General features: G+C 40.2%; 1 protein-coding gene across 8 annotated transcripts in view; it reads right to left on the reverse strand.

Annotated features, from left to right (window-relative positions):
* Positions 1–1541: 1541 nt before the first annotated feature.
* LOC137346674 (protein-tyrosine sulfotransferase 1-like) overlaps positions 1542–19502 on the reverse strand; it is a 128130-nt gene continuing 110169 nt past the window's right edge. For 6 of the 8 annotated variants that reach the window (XM_068010338.1, XM_068010341.1, XM_068010343.1 and 3 more), the window contains 3 exons: positions 16062–16231; positions 11403–11581; positions 1560–3088 (listed from right to left, as the gene is read on the reverse strand). In XM_068010338.1, the coding sequence (XP_067866439.1) occupies positions 2712–3088; positions 11403–11581; positions 16062–16231 (726 nt within the window). In that variant the 3' untranslated portion in view covers positions 1560–2711. Of the gene's footprint in view, positions 3089–8045; positions 8066–11402; positions 11582–16061; positions 16232–19502 lie in introns of those variants that run through there. The other 2 variants (XM_068010349.1, XM_068010345.1) reach the window with 2 other exon arrangements.

Consider the following 19502-nt stretch of genomic DNA (forward strand, 5'->3'; position numbering starts at 1 on the left):
CTTTGTATTACAGCTCGATGGAATTATGGATGAATCGCTGTTACAACCCTATGAGAAAGAGGTCTAGGGTTCCCTTTCAGCCTTCACCTGGTCTTACCGTAACAGGGTTTAATTTTAAACACACCATGTTTTTAGCTCCTCCTTGGTGAATCCTTGTTCACCGCTTTCCAATTATAAGGCAAAAAAACCAGCACAAACAGGTTTTCTTAGGATTAAAGAAAAGAAGGTTGAAATTTATTAAACTTAAACTCTAATTCAGTTGATGCCTACGGATACATGATGCGCCCACGCTAGCATGCATACGCGATACACACATGCAAATAGAGACAGAAAAGAGAAGAAAAATAAAGTGGAAAAATTTGAGGCAATATCTGAAGAGTTTTTGTTATGGTTCTTCGAGCTCACTGTAGAGTCCTTGTTGTAGGTAGATCTTGCTTTTCGTTGGGGCCCAGTATTCTTCTTAAACCTTGTTCGCTGTAGGAGACTTCTCTCTTTTGGGGTTCATGTGTCTTCAGTGGATTCAGAGGCTTGTGAGAAAGAGATGGGAGCAGACAGGAAAGATCTACTTAGTCCAGGAGCAAACGGTCTTACTCTCTGTGGCCAGTTCAAAAGAAAACCCTAGAATAGCCAGTTAGTCATGCGACCAGCTGGTCTAACCAGTACTGGCCCTTGTGGATTGTAACCTCCTTAGCAGGCCCTGGAGTTCGCTTCCTCACCTTTGATGTCTGTTAGTATGTAAATGTTTTTTTCCAGCCACGGCTGATCTGTTTAACAAGTCACTTCCTCGCTCCAATAACAGTTAAAAATCAATGTTCATGACAAAATGAATGTGCCTCATTCTTGGCAGGTGGGGGCCTAGCATGACAATTGCACAGTCTGTAATGTTGGGATGGTCCAGTAACCTTAGGCATAAGTATAACAGCATGTTGTACAATAGAACTTCAGGACATGCGCAGGTTTGTGATCTCGGATTCAAGGAGCATACACATGACGGTGGGAGAAGGAACAGCATGAACCTATCAATGTACAACACTTACAAAACAACAACATTGACAAGGTCTTGAGAGCATATCAGCAGCCATTCTCACTATCATAAAAGGGTGTACTGGGGAAAAAAATCAATTTCAAAAATCCGGTTGATACTACCTACACTGTAGATCACTCTTGTAAATAGAGGGTCAAAATACAGTTTTTGTCACTATTTGAAGATTTTTTAAATGCTTCAGTCAACTGCTCAGCCTAGTCTGCCTCCAGGTTATTTCAAAGCATGTTAACAATATAATAAATACCTTTTAAGTTTATGCTTGCTAAATTTTAGCTCTTTTAACATGAATAAAAATGGAATTATTCCTAAATGTCGTTAAAATACTAGGGCCCTGAAATTCTATGAAGATTCTACCAGACTCCTGCCATAATTGATGGAGATACACAGAACCTCCAGAGAAACAGTGAAAATGACTGAACGCTGCCATTGCTCCGGGGATTCCATTTGTATCAACGAGAGAATGGGAGAACCCCCGCACCCCCCGACCCCCCCCACCACTCCACAGAATTTCAGGGCCAGAAATTATATTGTATCAAATTTTGGTTATTGGTCTATATGAGAACACAAAACACAAATTGAAACTGATATTCTCATTTAACGGTTTACAAAATTTTGTGTGAATTCATCTTTTCTATGAATAAATAATTTCCAGCAAAACTGACAGACTCTGGTTTTAGGCATCTTTGTGTCTGCAGCCAAATGACATTTGTAATAGGGAGGTGGGAGGAACTAGCTGAATCAAAATCATTAACTGCTACATTTTTCTCCATTTGTTGAAATTAGCAAACAGCATAGAGCAGGGAACACTGCTTTATCCTTTTCCAAATATTAAAAAACAAAAGAAACTATATTCGTAAACTATTGCAGTATTTGCATCCTACAAGTAAGGCTGTGGGTTTGAGGACAACTTCTGGCTGTCACTCACATTCTGTCTAAGCTTGTAAGGAATTTTTATTTTTACACGATGAAGTGCACACAGAGTCAGAAAATTCCAGCTTCAAACCAGAAAACTTCACACCATTACTGTGGTTTCCGATCACTTAACCTGATTGAGGTCAATGGTAGAAAAAATTTTGACCCCAGACTATTCCACCACCTAATTTGAAAAGGTTTCATAGTGGAGAGTAGCCTGTGCAGGGAAAAAAATGAAAAATCTATGATTATAATTATACACGATAGTATATATACACATACACTCTAATTATGTGGAGAAATATGACCAAAATGTTTAAATTGATCAAGATAAATAAATGCATTAAATAGTGGAAAGTGACTGTTAAGTGCGTCTGCATCATGAAGTAATGCACCAAGGACTTGTTCATGCCAACAAGTCAGATTTTGTATTAATAAATCTGACTTGTCAGCATCAAAAATGCCACAATATTCCAAAATTCCAGGTTACAAATGTACCTATCAATCCCTGACTCGCTATAAGACACTGTGGACTTTTAGCTGCTAAACACATCTACTGATGAAAGGTCACAGACCTGAAACATTAACTCTGTTTCTCTCTCCACAGATCCTGGCAGACCTGCTGATTGTTTCCAGCATTTTCTGTCTTTCTTACAGTTTTGCTGGTGTCATTAATGAGTTAAATTGCAGAAATATTCCCATCATCATGTTTTGTCAAATAAATAAGGAAGCTCAAAATAATTATAAAAGTTAGTTACCACCAGGTAATCTTGAATTCATAAATTGGGCGTTTGCAGTAGTAATAGTTTATGAGATGCTTATCACAAACACCTATGCACTGGTGATCCACTGTAATTCCTCTGTCTGCTAAGTCTGTCACAATGCAATGAAGAAGGTCATATACATCAGCAATGGCTTCCCAGGGGCCAAAGGACACATCGACTTCACAGTGATGTTCAAAGAGTTTTGTCTCATTCTCACTTCTATCAAAACGTAGTGAGTTGTACAGAGGGCGTTCATATGGTGTGACCGGCATTTCCTCCTTATAAACGCAAATTTTCAACTTTGCAAATCTTGCCTTTCTTTGAATTGCTCTTTGTTTTGCAATTTCAATTATCCTTTCCAAATTCTCTGTTGATGAAAGGAAACATAAATGAAAAAAACTGAAAGTATATGACTCAATCTTAGTCATAGTTCTTTTAGAGTTTAAAAAAAGGTATTACCATCACCACTATATTCTAGGAGACAGAGAAAGAACTTGCATTTATAATTTTCATAAGCAGTGATTAAAGCCAGTTGTTAAGAGAGGGCACTCATTCCCAAACTTGTGTGACCTTTCACCCATCCCACAACCTTTATCCACATTACTTATATGATAAATCAAAGAGCAATTTATTGACCATCTGGGAAATATAATCAACTTTTCTTCTGTTACAATGTATATTTTTCAGAAATACTTGTACAAATCTAAAATTCCTAATAATGTTTGTTTCACATGTTCAAAATTTTAAACTCAAGTTTCTTTGTCCCTTTCACTGCACCTCTGCCCCTCCTAACCACAAAGAAATCTTAGGAAAATTCTAAAATTTGAAGTTACTTGGGTCTGTTCTGGCCTGATACCAGCTTTCTCTGGTGGCTCCTGGAATGTGCGTGATTGTGCGCATTTTACATCATCGGACCTTAACATTTAATCATTTATGAGACCCCCTTGTGTTGCAACAGGCAGCCTCAGTGCCCCGAAAGCAGTAGGGTAGACCTGGCTACAATTTTAAATCCCCAACAGGTAGCTAAGGTTAAAATGGGCCTTTGGAGTCTCCTACATTCTCTGACAGGAACTGGGACAGGGTCTTTCTTACAAAGTCTTTCTTGGTGTCCTTCTCCCAGGGTCTCTAAGGTACTCACTCTTGGATTAATGGATTCACGAACTGAACCAGGAGCAGCTTTATCACTACCAGGGTTTAATCTCACAAAACCAAACATCAGCCTTTCTTCTTAATATTGCAACTTTACATTAATTTATTCATAATTGAACCAGAAATAGATGGTTTTATGCATTCATACAGGCATGCTTGCTGCACTAAGATTCATAGATTTATATATTTAGGGAAGGGGTATCAATTTTAGTTCAAATATACTGAAATGAACCACATTTGCGGGGTGTATTCTGTATGGGAATTAATTGGATATTAGTTCTGTACACAAAAGATAATGAATATTCCTCTCTCTGTTGGGTAATTAATGAGGCCAGCATCATGGAGAGCAACGGTAGAGCTCAGCGGTGCTAAGTGGAGTGCCGTGACATTCAGATCGATAACTGGGGAAAGTAGTAGCAATGAAACTGGTGCCAAGGGAGAATGATAGTAGTGAGATCCGAACTCAAAGAGAGCAATAAGGCTGGTGGCAAGGCTGAATAGTGATAGCAAAAGCTGCAATGAGAAGAGTGCCCAGGTGGAATGGCAACGAGTAGGCAGTGGTAGATCTCGAGTAATATCAGTGAAACCAGTGCCCAGGAAAAATGCCAAAATAAAAAAAAAAATGACCTCAATTCCTAAATAGGGGAATGTGGTCTGGGAGCACACTGCAATCAGTCACACTCTCTGAACATAAAAGAAATGCAAGAGTGAAGCAGGTGCAGAGAAGACTGGAGGGCATGCTCAGAAGACATATTCAGTCATTTGTTAATCATGCAAGATTTTGAAACAACAAAGACCAATTTATAAATGTAGTGAGAAGATTAAATGCTGGTCTAAAAGTAGCAGTGATACTGCATTACCATTCCCAAAATAGCAGTTAGGCCAGAGAAGGATAAGGAGGAAAGCAATTGACATTCCTTCTATCATGACTTTCTACTTTAATGCTTAAACTGGCCTAGATAAACTCATTTTATGTAAATGAAGAATTGAATGCAATACATGAGTCTGCTCAACTGAGTTCATTCTAGTCTACATTAAATACTCCTTTTGATGTGATCAGCATACCACTAGCATAAATCAAAAAAAGTTAAACCTAAAATAGAGCAGTAATAGCCTACATCAATAACCTAATACTCTGCAGCATAAACAAATAGATCTGGCTTCCTGTCCAGGATCCTCGATTGATTGTGTGGAACAAGGTGCTTTCCCAAAGGGAGCAGTAAAAATAAACAAAAGGAGGCATAGCCTCACATACACACTAACAGCTAATTTCAAAGATAATGTGAGCAGAGGTCTGGAAGCAATCTGTTTTTAAATCAGTTGGAGATAATGTGCAGAAACCTCAAAAAGGGAAAGGAAAGAAAATACCTATTAAAACAATTACACCCTTTAAAAGGGATTTAAAAATATTTAACACCTGGGCCTGGATTTTGCAGCCTCAATGATGGTGAAACTGTCAGTTTTCACCATCATTACTCCACTGAAACTGACAGCAACCTGAGGAGTTCACACATGTGCAGAATAATGTGGAAATGCAGAAGCTGTGGTCAGTGATTCTACACTCTTCCATAGGGTGTGGTCTACAATTGCCATGCAATAATGATTTGACAAAAACTTCCACTTCTATGCTGTTAAATCTCACTGTAAAAACCCTTGAAAAAGTTACATCTTGTTGAATGTGGTGTAGCCCATTTCTAACAGCATACCAACTTCATAATTACTGTTAAACACCCTTACTGGCCCTGAAAAGCTAATTTTATATTTGTGGAATGTCGAATTTCTCCATTATTATAAAAGAATTCCACATTTTAACTTTATAAATAGAGGCATAAAGTACAAAAGCAAGAAAGTTATGATAAACATTTATAGAACAAAGAACAAAGAAGAAAATTACAGCACAGGAACAGGCCCTTCGGCCCTCCAAGCCTGCGCCGATCCAGATCCTCTATCTAAACATGTCGCCTATTTTCTAAGGGTCTGTATCTCTTTTCTTCCTGCCCATTCATGTATCTGTCTAGATACATCTTAAAAGACGTCATCGTGCCTGCATCTACCACCTCCGCTGGCAACGCGTTCCAGGCACACACCACCCTCTGCGTAAAGAACTTTCCACGCATATCCCCCCTAAACTTTTCCCCTTTCACTTTGAACTCGTGTCCTCTAGTAATTGAATCCCGCACTCTGGGAAAAAGCCTCTTGCTATCCACCCTGTCTATACCTCTCATGATTTTGTACACCTCAATCAGGTCCCCCCTCAACCTCCGTCTTTCTAATGAAAATAATCCTAATCTACTCAACCTCTCTTCATAGCTAGCGCCCTCCATACCAGGCAATATCCTGGTGAACCTCCTCTGCACCCTCTCCAAAGCATCCACATCCTTTTGGTAATGTGGCGACCAGAACTGCACGCAGTATTCCAAATGTGGCCGAACCAAAGTCCTATACAACTGTAACATGACCTGCCAACTCTTGTACTCAATACCCCGTCCGATGAAGGAAAGCATGCCGTATGCCTTCTTGACCACTCTATTTACCTGCGTTGCCACCTTCAGGGAACAGTGGACCTGAACACCCAAATCTCTCTGTACATCAATTTTCCCCAGGACTTTTAGTGTATAGTTCACTCTTGAATTGGATCTTCCAAAATGCATCACCTCGCATTTGCCCTGATTGAATTCCATCTGCCATTTCTCTGCCCAACTCTCCAATCTATCTATATTCTGCTGTATTCTCTGACAGTCCCCTTCACTATCTGCTACTCCACCAATCTTAGTGTCGTCTGCAAACTTGCTAATCAGTCCACCTATACTTTCCTCCAAATTATTAATATATATCACAAACAACAGTGGTCCCAGCACGGATCCCTGTGGAACACCACTGGTCACACGTCTCCATTTTGAGAAACTCCCCTCTACTGCTACTCTCTGTCTCCTGTTTATAAAACACTGGTTCAGCCTAAACTGGAGTATTATTCCCAATTCTGGGCATGCAGGATGTGAAGGCTTTAGAGAGGGTTCAGAGAAGATTTTCGAGAGTGGTTCTAAGAATGAGGGACTTCAGTTACCTGGATAGATTGGAGAAGCTGATGTTGTTCTCGCTAGAGCAGAGAAGGTGTTAAGAGGAAATTTGATAGAGCTGTTCAAAATTGTGACAGTCTTGATAGAGTAAATAAGGAGAAACTGTTTCTAGTGGCAGCAGAGCTGGTAACCAGAGGACTCAGATTTTAAAAAGGTGATTGCTAAAAGAACGAGCGGTAACATTTTTAAGAATACACAATTGTTGTGATCTGGAAGATACTGCCTGAAAGGATAGTGGCAGCAGATTCAATATTCAATGGCAACATTCAAAAGAGAATTGGATAATTACCTTAAAGGGAAGAACAATTACAGAGCTTTGGGGGGAAAAGCAGGGAGTACAACTCATTGGATAGCTCTACCAAAGAGCTGGCACATGCACGATGAACTGAGTGGCCCTGTTCTTTGCTGTATCATTCTATGATTCTAAATCAATGATTTGAACTCTGTTTATTTCATAAGATAATGGATGAACAATTTTTGCAAAATTATTAAAAAGTGGAGGTTGTTCCCTTTAAAGAGAAGGTTGAGAGGAGATTTGATAGAGGTGTTCAGAATCATGAGGGTTTTAGAAAGAGTAGATAGAGAGAGAAACTGTTCTCATTGGCAGAAGGGTTGAGAATCAGAGGGCATAGATTTAAAGTGATTGGCAAAAGGACCAAAGGCAAAATGAGTGGTTACAATCTAGCACGAACTGCCTGAAAGGGCGGTGGAGACAGATTCAATCGTGGCCTTCAAAAGGGAGTTGGATAAGCACCTGGGAAGGGAAAAAAATTGCAGGGAAAAGGCAGGAGAGTGGGACTAGCTAAACTGCTCTTGCAGAGAGCTGGTATTGGCTTGTTAGGCCTAATGGCCTCCTTCTCTGCTGTAATCATTCTATGATTCTATTTGTAGAATTTTTCTAAAATTTGTTTATATTGATATTTTAGCTACTATCTAAATCCAATCATAATCATTTATTTTACTTTCTGAAAATTTAAATTAAAAGTGAAGGGATTTTGTGATTTTAACTTCCTGGTTGCTGTGTGTGAATACTTCAATGTGATTGGCTGCTTACTTGTTTGCTGACACGACTGTTGCTGTATGTCTGGTGATCCCCTTGACTTGGCGCCAGATTTAAACTGCTGTCGGAAAAGAGGAAAACCACGCCAGAGATCACTAGATCTTTGTAGGCATCTTTCTTCAAGGTCAATGGCAAAATCCAGCCCAAGATTTTGATACCAATTAAATTATTTAAGTCTTAACAACCATTTCAAAGTTTCTTTAGCCAAGCTTGAGATTAAAACTGCAAGACTATTAGACAGCTGGTTCTGTGGCCAATAAAGCTGATTAATGTACAAAAATCCCACTGGTCTTACAGAAACTTTAAATGTACACAATGGACCAATCAAACTATGATGGGGTTAATTCCATCAATGCACTTGTTTTACCATATCAATTAACATGTTAGCGTTAAATCTGCTTGGGTTATTGTCCGTGTTAAAGTTGTGTGGACAAAATATGGGTTAAAAGTATGTTAAAAATAGACACATAAGGCAATAGAATCATTGAATCATTAAACAGGAAATTAGAGAAGCATGTGACAAAGGAACATCTGTAATTATGGGTGACTTTAATCTGCATATAGATTGGGCAAATCAAATTAGTCACAATACTATAGAGGAGGAATTCATGGCTTGTATACGGGATTGTTTTCTGGACCAACTAGAGAACAGGCCATGCCAGACTGGGTATCGTATAATGAGAGAGGAATAATTGACAATCTAGTTGTGCGAGACCCCTTGGGGATGAGCGACCATAATATGATAGAATTCTTCTTCAAGATAGAGAGTGACATAGTTGATTCTGAGACTAGGGTCCTGAATCTTAATAAAGAAAACTACAAAGGTATGAGGCGCGAGTTGGCTACGATGGATTGGGAAACGTTACTTAAAGGGATGACGGTGGATAGGCAATGGCAAACATTCAAAGAGTGCATGGATGAACTGCAACAATTGTTTATTCCTGTCTGGCGCAAAAGTAAAATGGGAAAGGTAGCCAAACCATGGCTTACAAGGGAAATTAGAGACAGCATTAGATCCAAGGAAGAGGCATACAAATTTGCCAGAAAAAACAACAGACCTGAGGATTGGGAGCCGTTTATAATTCAGCAAAGGAAGACCAAGGGATTAATTAAGAAGAGAAAAATAGAGTACGAGAGTAAGCTTGCAGGGAACATAAAAATTGACAGTAAAAGTTTCTATAGGTATGTGAAGAGAAAAAGATTGGTGAAGACAAATGTAGGTCCCTTACAGTCAGAAACAGGGGAATTTAATGGAGAATAAAGAAATGGCTGACCAATTAAATGCATACTTTGGTTCTGTCTTCACAAAGGAGGACACAAATATCATAACAGAAATGTTGGGGAACACAAGGTTTAGTGAGAGGGAGGAACTGAAGGAAATCAGTATTAGTAGAGAAATGGTGTTGGGGAAATTGATGGGATTGAAGGCTGATAAATCACCAGCCCTGATAATCTACAACCCAGAGTACTTAAGGAAGTGGCCCTAGAAATAGTGGATGCATTGGTGGCCATCTTCCAAGATCCTATAGACTCTGGAACAGTTCCTACAGATTGGAGGGTAGCTAATGTAACCCCACCATTTAAAAAGGGAGGTAGAGAGAAAACAGGAAATTATAGACCAGTCAGCCTGACGTCAGTAGTGGGGAAAATTCTAGAGTCCATTATCAAAGATTTTATAGCAGAGCACTTGGAGAACAGTGGTAGAATTGGACAGAGTCAGCATGGATTTATGAAGGGGAAATCATACTTGACAAATCTACTAGAATTCTTCGAGGATGTAACTAGTAGAGTTGATGAGGGACAGCCAGTGGATGTGGTTTATTTGGACTTTCATAAGGCTTTCGACAAAGTCCCACTTAAGAGATTAACGTGTAAAATTAAAGTGCATGGGATTGGGGGTAGTGTATTGCGATGGACAGAAAATTGGTTGGCAGACAGGAAACAAAGAGTAGGACTAAACGGGTCTTTTTCTGAATGGCAGGCAGTGACTAGTGGGGTACCGCAGGGATTGGTGCTAGGACCCCAGCTATTCACAATATATATTAATGATTTAGATGAGGGAATTAAATGTAATATCTCCAAATCTGCAGATGACACAATACTGGGTGGGAGGGCGAGTTGTGAGGAGGATGCAGAGAGGCTTCAGGGTGATTTGGACAAGTTGAGTGACAGGGCAAATGCATGGCAGATGCAGTATAATGTGGATAAATGTGAGGTTATCCACTTTGGTAGAAAAAACAGGAAGGCAGATTATTATCTGAACAGCTATAAACTGAGAGAGTGGAATATGCAATGAGACCTGGGTGTTCTCGTACACCAGTCGCTGAAGGTAAGCATGCAGGTGCAACAGGCAGTTAAAAATGGTATATTGGCCTTCATAGCGAGAGGATTCGAGTACAGGAGCAGGGATGTCTTGCTGCAATTATACAGGGCCTTGGTGAGGCCACACTTGGAATATTGTGTGCAGTTTTGGTCTCCTTATCTAAGGAAGGATATTCTTGCTATGGAGGGAGTGCAGCGAAGGTTTACCAGACTGATTCCTGGGATGGCGGGACTGACGTATGAGGAGAGATTGAGTTGGATAGGATTATATTCGCTGGAGTTCAGAAGAGTGAGGGGGGGATCTCATAGAAACCTATAGAATTCTAACAGGACTTGACAGGGTAGATGCAGGAAGGATGTTCCCGATGGTGGAGGAGTCCAGAACCAGGACTTCGTCTAAGGTTACGGGATAAACCTTTCAGGACTGAGATGAGGAGAAATTTCTTCACCCAGAAAGTGGTGAGCCTGTGGAATTCGCTACCACAGAAAGCAGTTGAGGCCAAAACATTGCATGTTTTCAACAAGGAGTTTGATATAGTTCTTGGGGTAAAAGGGATCAAATGATATGGGGGGAAAGTAGGAACAGGTTACTGACTTGAATGATCAGCCATGATCATAATGAATGGCAGAGCAGGCTCGAAGGGCCGAATGGCCTACTCCTGTCCCTATCTTTTATGTTTCTACTGTTCAAAATTAAAATTACTGGGGGCGGGGGAGGGGGGGTGAATTTCCACAGGGATCTCCTGCTTGTCCACTGTAACTGGCAGAATCTATGCTATTTCTTCTGTGACTCATCTGTCAAAGTTACAACAGACAATTGGGAGAACCCTGTGTATATTCATCCCCCTGGTCTCAGTATTTAAACCAAACCTTATTTTGAGCCCAAAAAAATCATGCTCACGTTTATATATTTCGGAATACAGGAACAGGAGTTGGTCATATAGCCCCTTGAGCCTTTTCTGCCATGCAATGAGATCATGGATGATCTGCAACCTAACTCCATTTACTGGGGTGTTTGTCATTAACTGTTTTTGCAAGAAAAGTGGATAAATGGTTTCAGTAGGCAGCATTACCCTTGTAATATGGCAGCAAGTCCAAAAATGCCTTCCTGACTTTTTCACTGGCCAAAGGCTGTAGCTCATCCAGACACTCGAGAAGTGGTCCAATAGAATAATACTGTGCTTCTTTGTAAACCGTTCTCACTCGCTCACGAGGTGGTAGGTCATCACTCCGTAAAAAATTGAGAATGTCTCTGAAAAGAGAAGGAAGGTAATATATTAGTTCAGTGTATGATTATATCTATAATAGTATAATGGTGGACCTTAATGTACATCATCTTCACATAACATCTATTGCACCTAATTTTGTCATTGTTCAAATATCACTGTCGGTGTTAACTGTGCTTAAAAGTGCATAAGTGCAATGTGCTTCTACAAAGACCTTTCCTGAATCTTCCCTCATCTTCACCTAAGGCTGGCAACGCATTCCAGTTTATAGTTCCATGGACACCAACAGCCTTCCATTGCCTATTCCAAGTGGCCAGTTCTTCAAGCTTGAGGTGTGTTTATCAGCAAAAGCTAATAGACGTGTTGTTGAAATGTGACATTGACAGTAAAGATGTGAGATTTATCCACAGCCTATATTGGGACTGTTATGAACAGGTGAGAAAGGTGTCTCAGGGTCCCTTTTAGCCTTCACCTGGTCTTATTGTAACAGGGTTTTGTTTTTAAACACATTGGTGTTTTGACCTTCCCCTTGGTAAATCCTTGTTCACTGCTTTCCAATTATAAGGCAAATAAATGAGCACAAACAGGCTTTCTTAGGTTTAAAGAAGAAAATGGAAATTTATTAAAACTTAATAAATTTGCTGTACAGAACCTTAGTTAGGCCACACTTAGAATATTGCGTGCAATTCTGGTCGCCACACTACCAGAAGGACGTGGAGGCTTTGGAGAGGGTACAGAGGAGGTTTACCAGGATAAAAACAAGAAATGCTGGAACCACTCAGCAGGTCTGGCAGCATCTGTGAAAAGAGAAGCAGAGTTAACGTTTCGGGTCAGTGACCCTTCTTCGGAACTGACAAATATTAGAAAAGTCACAGGTTATAAGCAAGTGAGGCGGGGGTGGGGCAAGAGATAACAAAGGAGGTGTAGATCGGACCAGGCCACATAGCTGACCAAAAGTTCATGGAGCAAAGACAAACAATATGTTAATGGTGTGTTGAATGGTGTCTTTCAACACACCATTAACATATTGTTTGCCTTTGCTCCATGACCTTTTGGTCAGCTATGTGGCCTGGTCCAATCTACACCTCCTTTGTTATCTCTTGCCCCACCCCCGTCTCACTTGCTTATAACCTGTGACTTTTCTAATATTTGTCAGTTCCGAAGAAGGGTCACTGACCCGAAACGTTAACTCTGCTTCTCTTTTCACAGATGCTGCCAGACCTGCTGAGTCGTTCCAGCATTTCTTGTTTTTATTTCAGATTTCCAGCATCTGCAAATTTTGCTTTTATTTTAGGTTTACCAGGATGTTGCCTGGTCTGGAGGGCATTAGCTATGAGGAGAGGTTGGAAAAACTGGGATTATTTTCACTGGAACGACGGAGGTGGAGGGGCGACATGATAGAGGTTTACAAAGTTATGAGCGGCATGGACAGAGTGGATAGTCAGAAGCTTTTTCCCAGGGTGGAAGAGTCAGTTACTAGGGGACATAGGTTTAAGGTGCGAGGGGCAAAGTTTAGAGGTGATGTGTGAGGCAAGTTTTTTTTACACAGAGGGTGGTGAGTGCCTGGAACTTGCTGCCAGGGGAGGTGGTGGAAGCAGATACATTAGCGACGTTTAAGAGACATCTTGACAAATACATGAATAGGAAGGGAATAGAGGGATATGGGCCCCGGAAGCGCAGAAAGTGTTAGTTTAGGCAGGCATCAAGATCGGCGTAGGCTTGGAGGGCCGAATGGCCTGTTCCTGTGCTGTACTGTTCTTTGTTCTTTGTTCAACTTAATCTCTAATTCGGATAACGCCTAGGGATACACGCCGCGCCCCACGCTAGCATGCACATGCGATACGCACATGCAAATAGAGACAGAAAAGAGAAGAAAAATAAAGTAGAGAGGTTTGAGGCAATCTCTGATGAGGGATTTTTGTTGCTGTGCTTCAAGCTCGCAGTAGTCCTTGCTTGTAGGTAGATTGTGTTTTTTGTTGGGGCCCAGTATTCTTCTTAAACCTTGTTCACTGTAGGAGACGTTTCTCACTTGGGGTTCATAGGTCTTCAATGGTTTCCAAAGCTGGTGAGAGTGAGATGAGAGCAAACAGGAGAAAGGTCTTTTCAGTCCAGGAACAAACAACTTTCTCAGTTTTAAAAACTCTGTGGCAAGTTCAAATTCAAAAAATTCCAACAGCCAGTTAGTCATGTGACTAAACTGGTCTGACCATGTTGGTTTGTATATTCGGACATCTTAGCAGCTAACCTGGAATGCTAGCTTCTTCACCTTCAACGTCTGGTAATCAAAAGTCCATTGTCGGTTTAATTGGAGCAGGGAGTGGCCCCTTTGTCCTTTCCAAGCACTGTCTGTTACTATGCAAATGTCTTTCTAGTAAAGGGTCTGGTGTTTTTTTTTAAACAAGTTCTTTCTTTACTCCAGTAACAGTTTAAAAATCAATGTTCATGTGGCAAAATTAATGTGTCTCATTCTTGGCAGGTGGGGGCCTGCATGACAGGGACCAAATAGCAAGCATCAGGTTAGAAGATGGACAATCAGATATGTTTCAAATGAAGAAATGAGTATGACAAGGCTGTTTACTATTACCAAAATTATTCAATCTGTACACAGAACAAATATTGAGAATTAGATGTACTTCCAAGTGTAAAGATTGGAGGTAAGAATATATACGTTCGGTACATTGACGACACAGCGTTACTTGCAGAATCAGAAGAAACCCTACAAAATATCGTAGATCAAGTAAAATCTAGAAGTTTAGAATATGGATTGAGTATGAACACCAAAAAGACAAAAACAATGGTGGTTAGAAGGAATACATTATAAGAAACCAGAGTGAAGATCGAGTGAATGGTGTCACAATGGAACAAGTACATAAGTTTGTCTATTTAGGATAAATGATAACAGAAGATGGTAGGTGCGATGTCAAAGTCAGAAGAAGGACAGAGATAGCCAGAAGTAATTTTTTGAAGATGGAGGATGTGTTAACAACAAGAAAGCTCAAGCTTTTAACAAGGAAAAAACTCAAAGATGCTACATTCTATCCACTTTCCTATATGCCTCAGAACCCTGGGCAATAAGTAACAATCTGTGGAAGAAAACAGAGGCCTTTGAAATGTGAACATATGCTTAAAATTCCTATACAGACCATAAGACAAATGAAGAGGTGCTTGAAATTGCAAGAGCAAAAAGAACTCTAAAACGTGAAGTCCAAAAAAGAAAATGTCAGCATTTTGGCCATTGCTGAAAAGCTACAGAGATCTCTTCTAGAGGGAAAAGTGGAAGGCAGCAGAAACAGGCGTCAACCTAGGTGTAGTTGGATGATGGACATCACAGAGCGGTTGCAGATGTGCCACAGCGGATGTGTGAGGATAGCGCAAGATAGACGAACGTGACATACCATGACAGCAGATCTCCTGGTAGGAGTAACTACAAGCAGCAGCAGAAGCTGAGGCGAGATAGTGTGTCACAGGAACAGAAGTATCCATTCAATGTCTCGAACCAGTTCTGCATTCAATTTGGCCGTTTTGCACATTAATTCCATTTATCCGCCTTGATACTCTTCCAACAAAAATCTATCAATCTTGGTTTAGAAAATTTCAATTGGCCCAGCATATTTTGGAGAGCGAGTGAGAGGGAATTCCAGATTATACTTACATATTCATGAAAAAAATGTTTCCTGATTTCACTCCCAAATGGCCTAGCTCTAACTTTAAGATTATGCCCTTGTTCTGGATTCCCCCATCATGTATCTACCCAAGGTATTGTTTTATCATTTTAAACACTTCAATTAGATCACATATAACTTCAAGGGAATACAAGCCAATTTTATGCAATCTGGCCCCATAATTCAATCCTGTAAGTCCTGGTAAACCATTTTGGTAAATCTGGGCTGTACCCCTTCCAAGGCTGAGATGCAGTGCCCAAAACTGAAAGCAATTTTCCAGATGGAATCTGACCAAGGATCTGTACAACTGAAGCATAATTTCTTCATATTTCAGCATGCAACTTGATCACATGGGCATCACAACAAAGCCTGATTCCGTCCTCATTGAGCATTCATATGCATGCATTTTTCAGCAAGTGTCAGTGGCTAGTGAAGATGAGAAAGATCTCTGCCTGATTTACCTTTCCCCCTTATCCTCAACTTATTAATTGTAATAATTCTGCTGCCATCCCAGCTAGGATTAGCTAGCTCAGTAACAACCATAGATATTGGTACCTTCTCAGTTTGTGTGGCACAGCAACACACCATGGAGTGTATTTACCAAAAGAACTACAGACCTACATTTCCAGTTATCATCCTTACATCTAATGTTACTGGCAAACCCTTTAAATATATTTCTTTCTCTTTACAATATATTGCTACAGCATTCTATACATTGTCCTATTCAACTTATTTAACTATTTGTATCTAGCACTTTTAGATTGAATATATCAAGCAATATTACAGTAGTTAGCAGTTTTTTTTAATAAGGTATTTCAAAAACAATCATGATATCATTACCTACCCAAAGTAGGTCCCATCTCTGTCAATAAAGAAACGCCCCTCTGAATCTGTAGGAATATGATGCCGGCCACTGAACATTGCTGCTAGCATAGTGTCTTCATAGCGCCTCAAAGTGGATAGTCTTGTAGTAAAATACATGCCTCCTACATTCAGCGGAACAACCTCTGGGAACTACAGAGGCAAAGAGTAATATTGTTGGAAAACACTTTAACTATCAAGAGTTTTTTTTGAACCGCCATGATTATTTTACTTGTTGTTTGATTATTGTAATTATTTCTATCAAATAAATACAACCTGATAAATACAACCTGCTTATTAGGTGGGAAACGAAAAAATACATTTTCTTCTGTGCCAAATATATTGTAGATTCACACTATCAACTCATCTGCTGCACTTTGTAATATATCTGGCTCATATACGGTACACTTCATCTGACAATATCAATTTACTTATGATCGAGACAATACAGTAATAGTGTCACTTTCAACAGAATAAGCTTAGTACAACTCAAATTATGTTCACCAGCACATTTCTCATAGAAAAGCAAATAAAATGTGAAGATGTAAGCTGGCCCATTGCCTCAGTTTCCACTGGATTCTCTAGCAAGACTGGGCAAGGAAAATATCTAGAAATTACATTTGGTTAAAAAAAAAGTGTAAATATGTTCAAATTTACTGAAAAAAAACTTTCAGAAATGCTTACAACCACCACCATAGCAACTCTACCTAGATCACAGTATGTTTGCTTAGATTTATCCAGAAGAAAATATTTGCAATTTTTCTTACATAAAAAGAGACAAAGAATGATTTTTAAAAGTCCGACAGACGCAGAGATGATGAAAGTCATGCGAAAGCCAAACAGAGCAATGGAAAGATTGGTGGAAAGAAAGGAAAATGAGCATAAAAGGCAGAGAAGGGGATAGAAAGAATTGAAAAGTGAGACCAAGCAGAACAGAGAGACAAACGGTTGCTTATTTTTCTCTATGGGCAACACCGCAAAAGGTCAACTTGTGTTTTACAATTGCATGAAGACATTTTTCACTTTAAATGGATTTTAATAATTCATAAGTTGTTATAGTCATAAGTTGTTATGGGCTGGAGAGGTCTCCATGAAGCGTGTCAATGTTTGTCTATGATCCACTGTTAGGATATTTCACTAACAGCAGGTTTTCCTCTCCCTTTGAGAGTGCAGGCAGATCCGGTTGTCCAATCTAGAAAGTTTTTGAAACAAAAAACAAAATGCTGCAGGTTCTGGAAATCTGAAATAAAAATAGAAAATGCTGGAAACACTCAGCAAGTCAGGCACACCATCTGTGGAGAGAAGTGAGGGTTCTGATGAAGGATTATGCATTTGCTTGTCACTCCTCTCCACAGATGCTCTGACTTTTAAAATTTTATGTTTTTGTTTCTAAAACATTTTTGGTCTGGAGCAAACTCCCTACCACAGAATCATAAAACATTTCATCACAAGGGTAGGCCATTCAGTCCATCAAGTCTGCACCAGGTTGCCAAACAGGAACCAACGCCAGCCTTAGCACCCTTTTTATCAGGAGTATAACCCATAGTGACTGCTACTCTTTGCAAGATGGCTTGCAGAGACTGGAAGCCATTCCTGATATAAGAGAAAATATCTACAGCACAATTCTTGTGCATTCAGGATAGGCTATCTGCTTCCACATGTGCTCGATACTCAGCGAGTGTCCTCTTAAAGCAGAGTGAATTAAATCAGGGTGCATTGATTCCTTAGCAATTTCTCAACTTGCCATCTAGATGGGGCTTATTCAGGATAAAGAGGGTGATATAGGCGTAGAGGTGCAGGGCAAAGCTAGACTACTTAATGAGTACTTTGTATCGGTGTTTACTAAGGAAGAGGATGCTGATAAAATAATATTGGTAGAAATAATGGACACAGGTTTAAGGTTTTGGGCAAGAGATGCTGGGGGAATGTGAGGAAGAACTTTTTTTACGCAGCAAGTGTCTGTTTATGCTGTCTACTAGGGTGGTGGAAGTGGGGACAATTAATAAATTCAAAAGGAAACTGGATGGGCACTTGAGCGAAATAAACTTGCATGGCTACGGGGATAGAGCCGGGCAATGGAATTGACTGGATTACTTTAGAGAGAGCCGACATGGACTCGATGGGCCAAGTGGCCTGCTTCTGAAATCTTTATGAAATCCCTTCGCTAAAGATATCTCTAGGCCTCTCTGCACTTTGATCTGTGCTAGAGCCTGCTAGATTAGATGAGTCAGACAAGGATGTCAATGATTAGATGGACGTTTGTTAGCTTGAGGGATCAGCTTGTTTTACACCTTCATCCACTTTTTCTGCCTCAATGCTGCATTTTCCAAGAAGATCAAGAAACCTATAGCATTATAACACAAGACTGACATTAATGTACTGAAAGGACACAGGCAACATAAGAACTCAGTTGTTGATGATTAAATCTCAGGGTTCCAATGAAGGCATTTTAGGTTTTGGATTTTCTCATGACCAGGCCTGTTGATTTGGAATAGAGTAACAAACCCTCAGTTGCCACGGAGCCTTCCTTTTTTTAATTAAACCGAGGCTTCATCTGCCCTTTCGGGTCGACATAAAAGGTTCTTATTCAAAGAAGAGCAGGAGAGTTGTCCCAGTTAATATTTATCCCTCACATATCACTAAAACAGATTATCTGGTCATTATGAGTCTGTGAGCTCGTTGTGCACAAATTGGCTGCCGTGTTTCCAACATTACAACAGTGACTATAGTTTAAAACGTACTTCAATGGCTTTAAAGTACTTTGGAACATTCTGAGGTTTTGCAAGGCACTATATAGAATCATAGAATGGTTACAGCATAGAAGTAGGCCATTTGGCCCATCAAGTTCATGCTGGCTCTCTGCAAGACCAATTTAGCTAGTCCCGCAATCCTGCCCTTTCCTCATAGCCCTGCAATTTTTTTCTTTTCAGGCGTTTATCCAATTCCCTTTTGAAAGCCACGATTGAAACTGCCTCCACCACACTCTCAGGCAGTGCTTTCCAGATCCTAATCACTCGCTGCGTAAAAAAGTTTTTCCTCACGTCGCCTTTGGGTCTTTTGGCAATCACTTTAAATCTGTGTCCTATTGTTCTTGACCCTTCTGCCAATCGGAACAGTTTTTCTTTTATTTACTCTGTTTAAACCAGGGCTGTCCAACATATGGCCCGTGGGCCAGAATCCGGCCCGCCAAAGGTTTCCATCCGGCCCGCGGATGTAAACTGTACCCAGCCATTCCTCCTCCTCACTGAGTAGTTTCTGCCCTTGGCTGTTTGCTTTCAGATTCAGGGATGAGAAATTTCTTCCGGTCCACCTAAGATTTCCTTGACTGACAACTGGCCAGCCTGCTGTTTTCAGTGAGTGAGCGCCTGCTGGGAAATGTAGTCCCCCTGCTCCCCGGTCCCTATGGTAGGAACTGTAATCAGGG

The sequence above is a fragment of the Heterodontus francisci genome, chromosome 30 (genome assembly GCF_036365525.1).
Source record: "Heterodontus francisci isolate sHetFra1 chromosome 30, sHetFra1.hap1, whole genome shotgun sequence".
NCBI lineage: Eukaryota > Metazoa > Chordata > Chondrichthyes > Heterodontiformes > Heterodontidae > Heterodontus > Heterodontus francisci.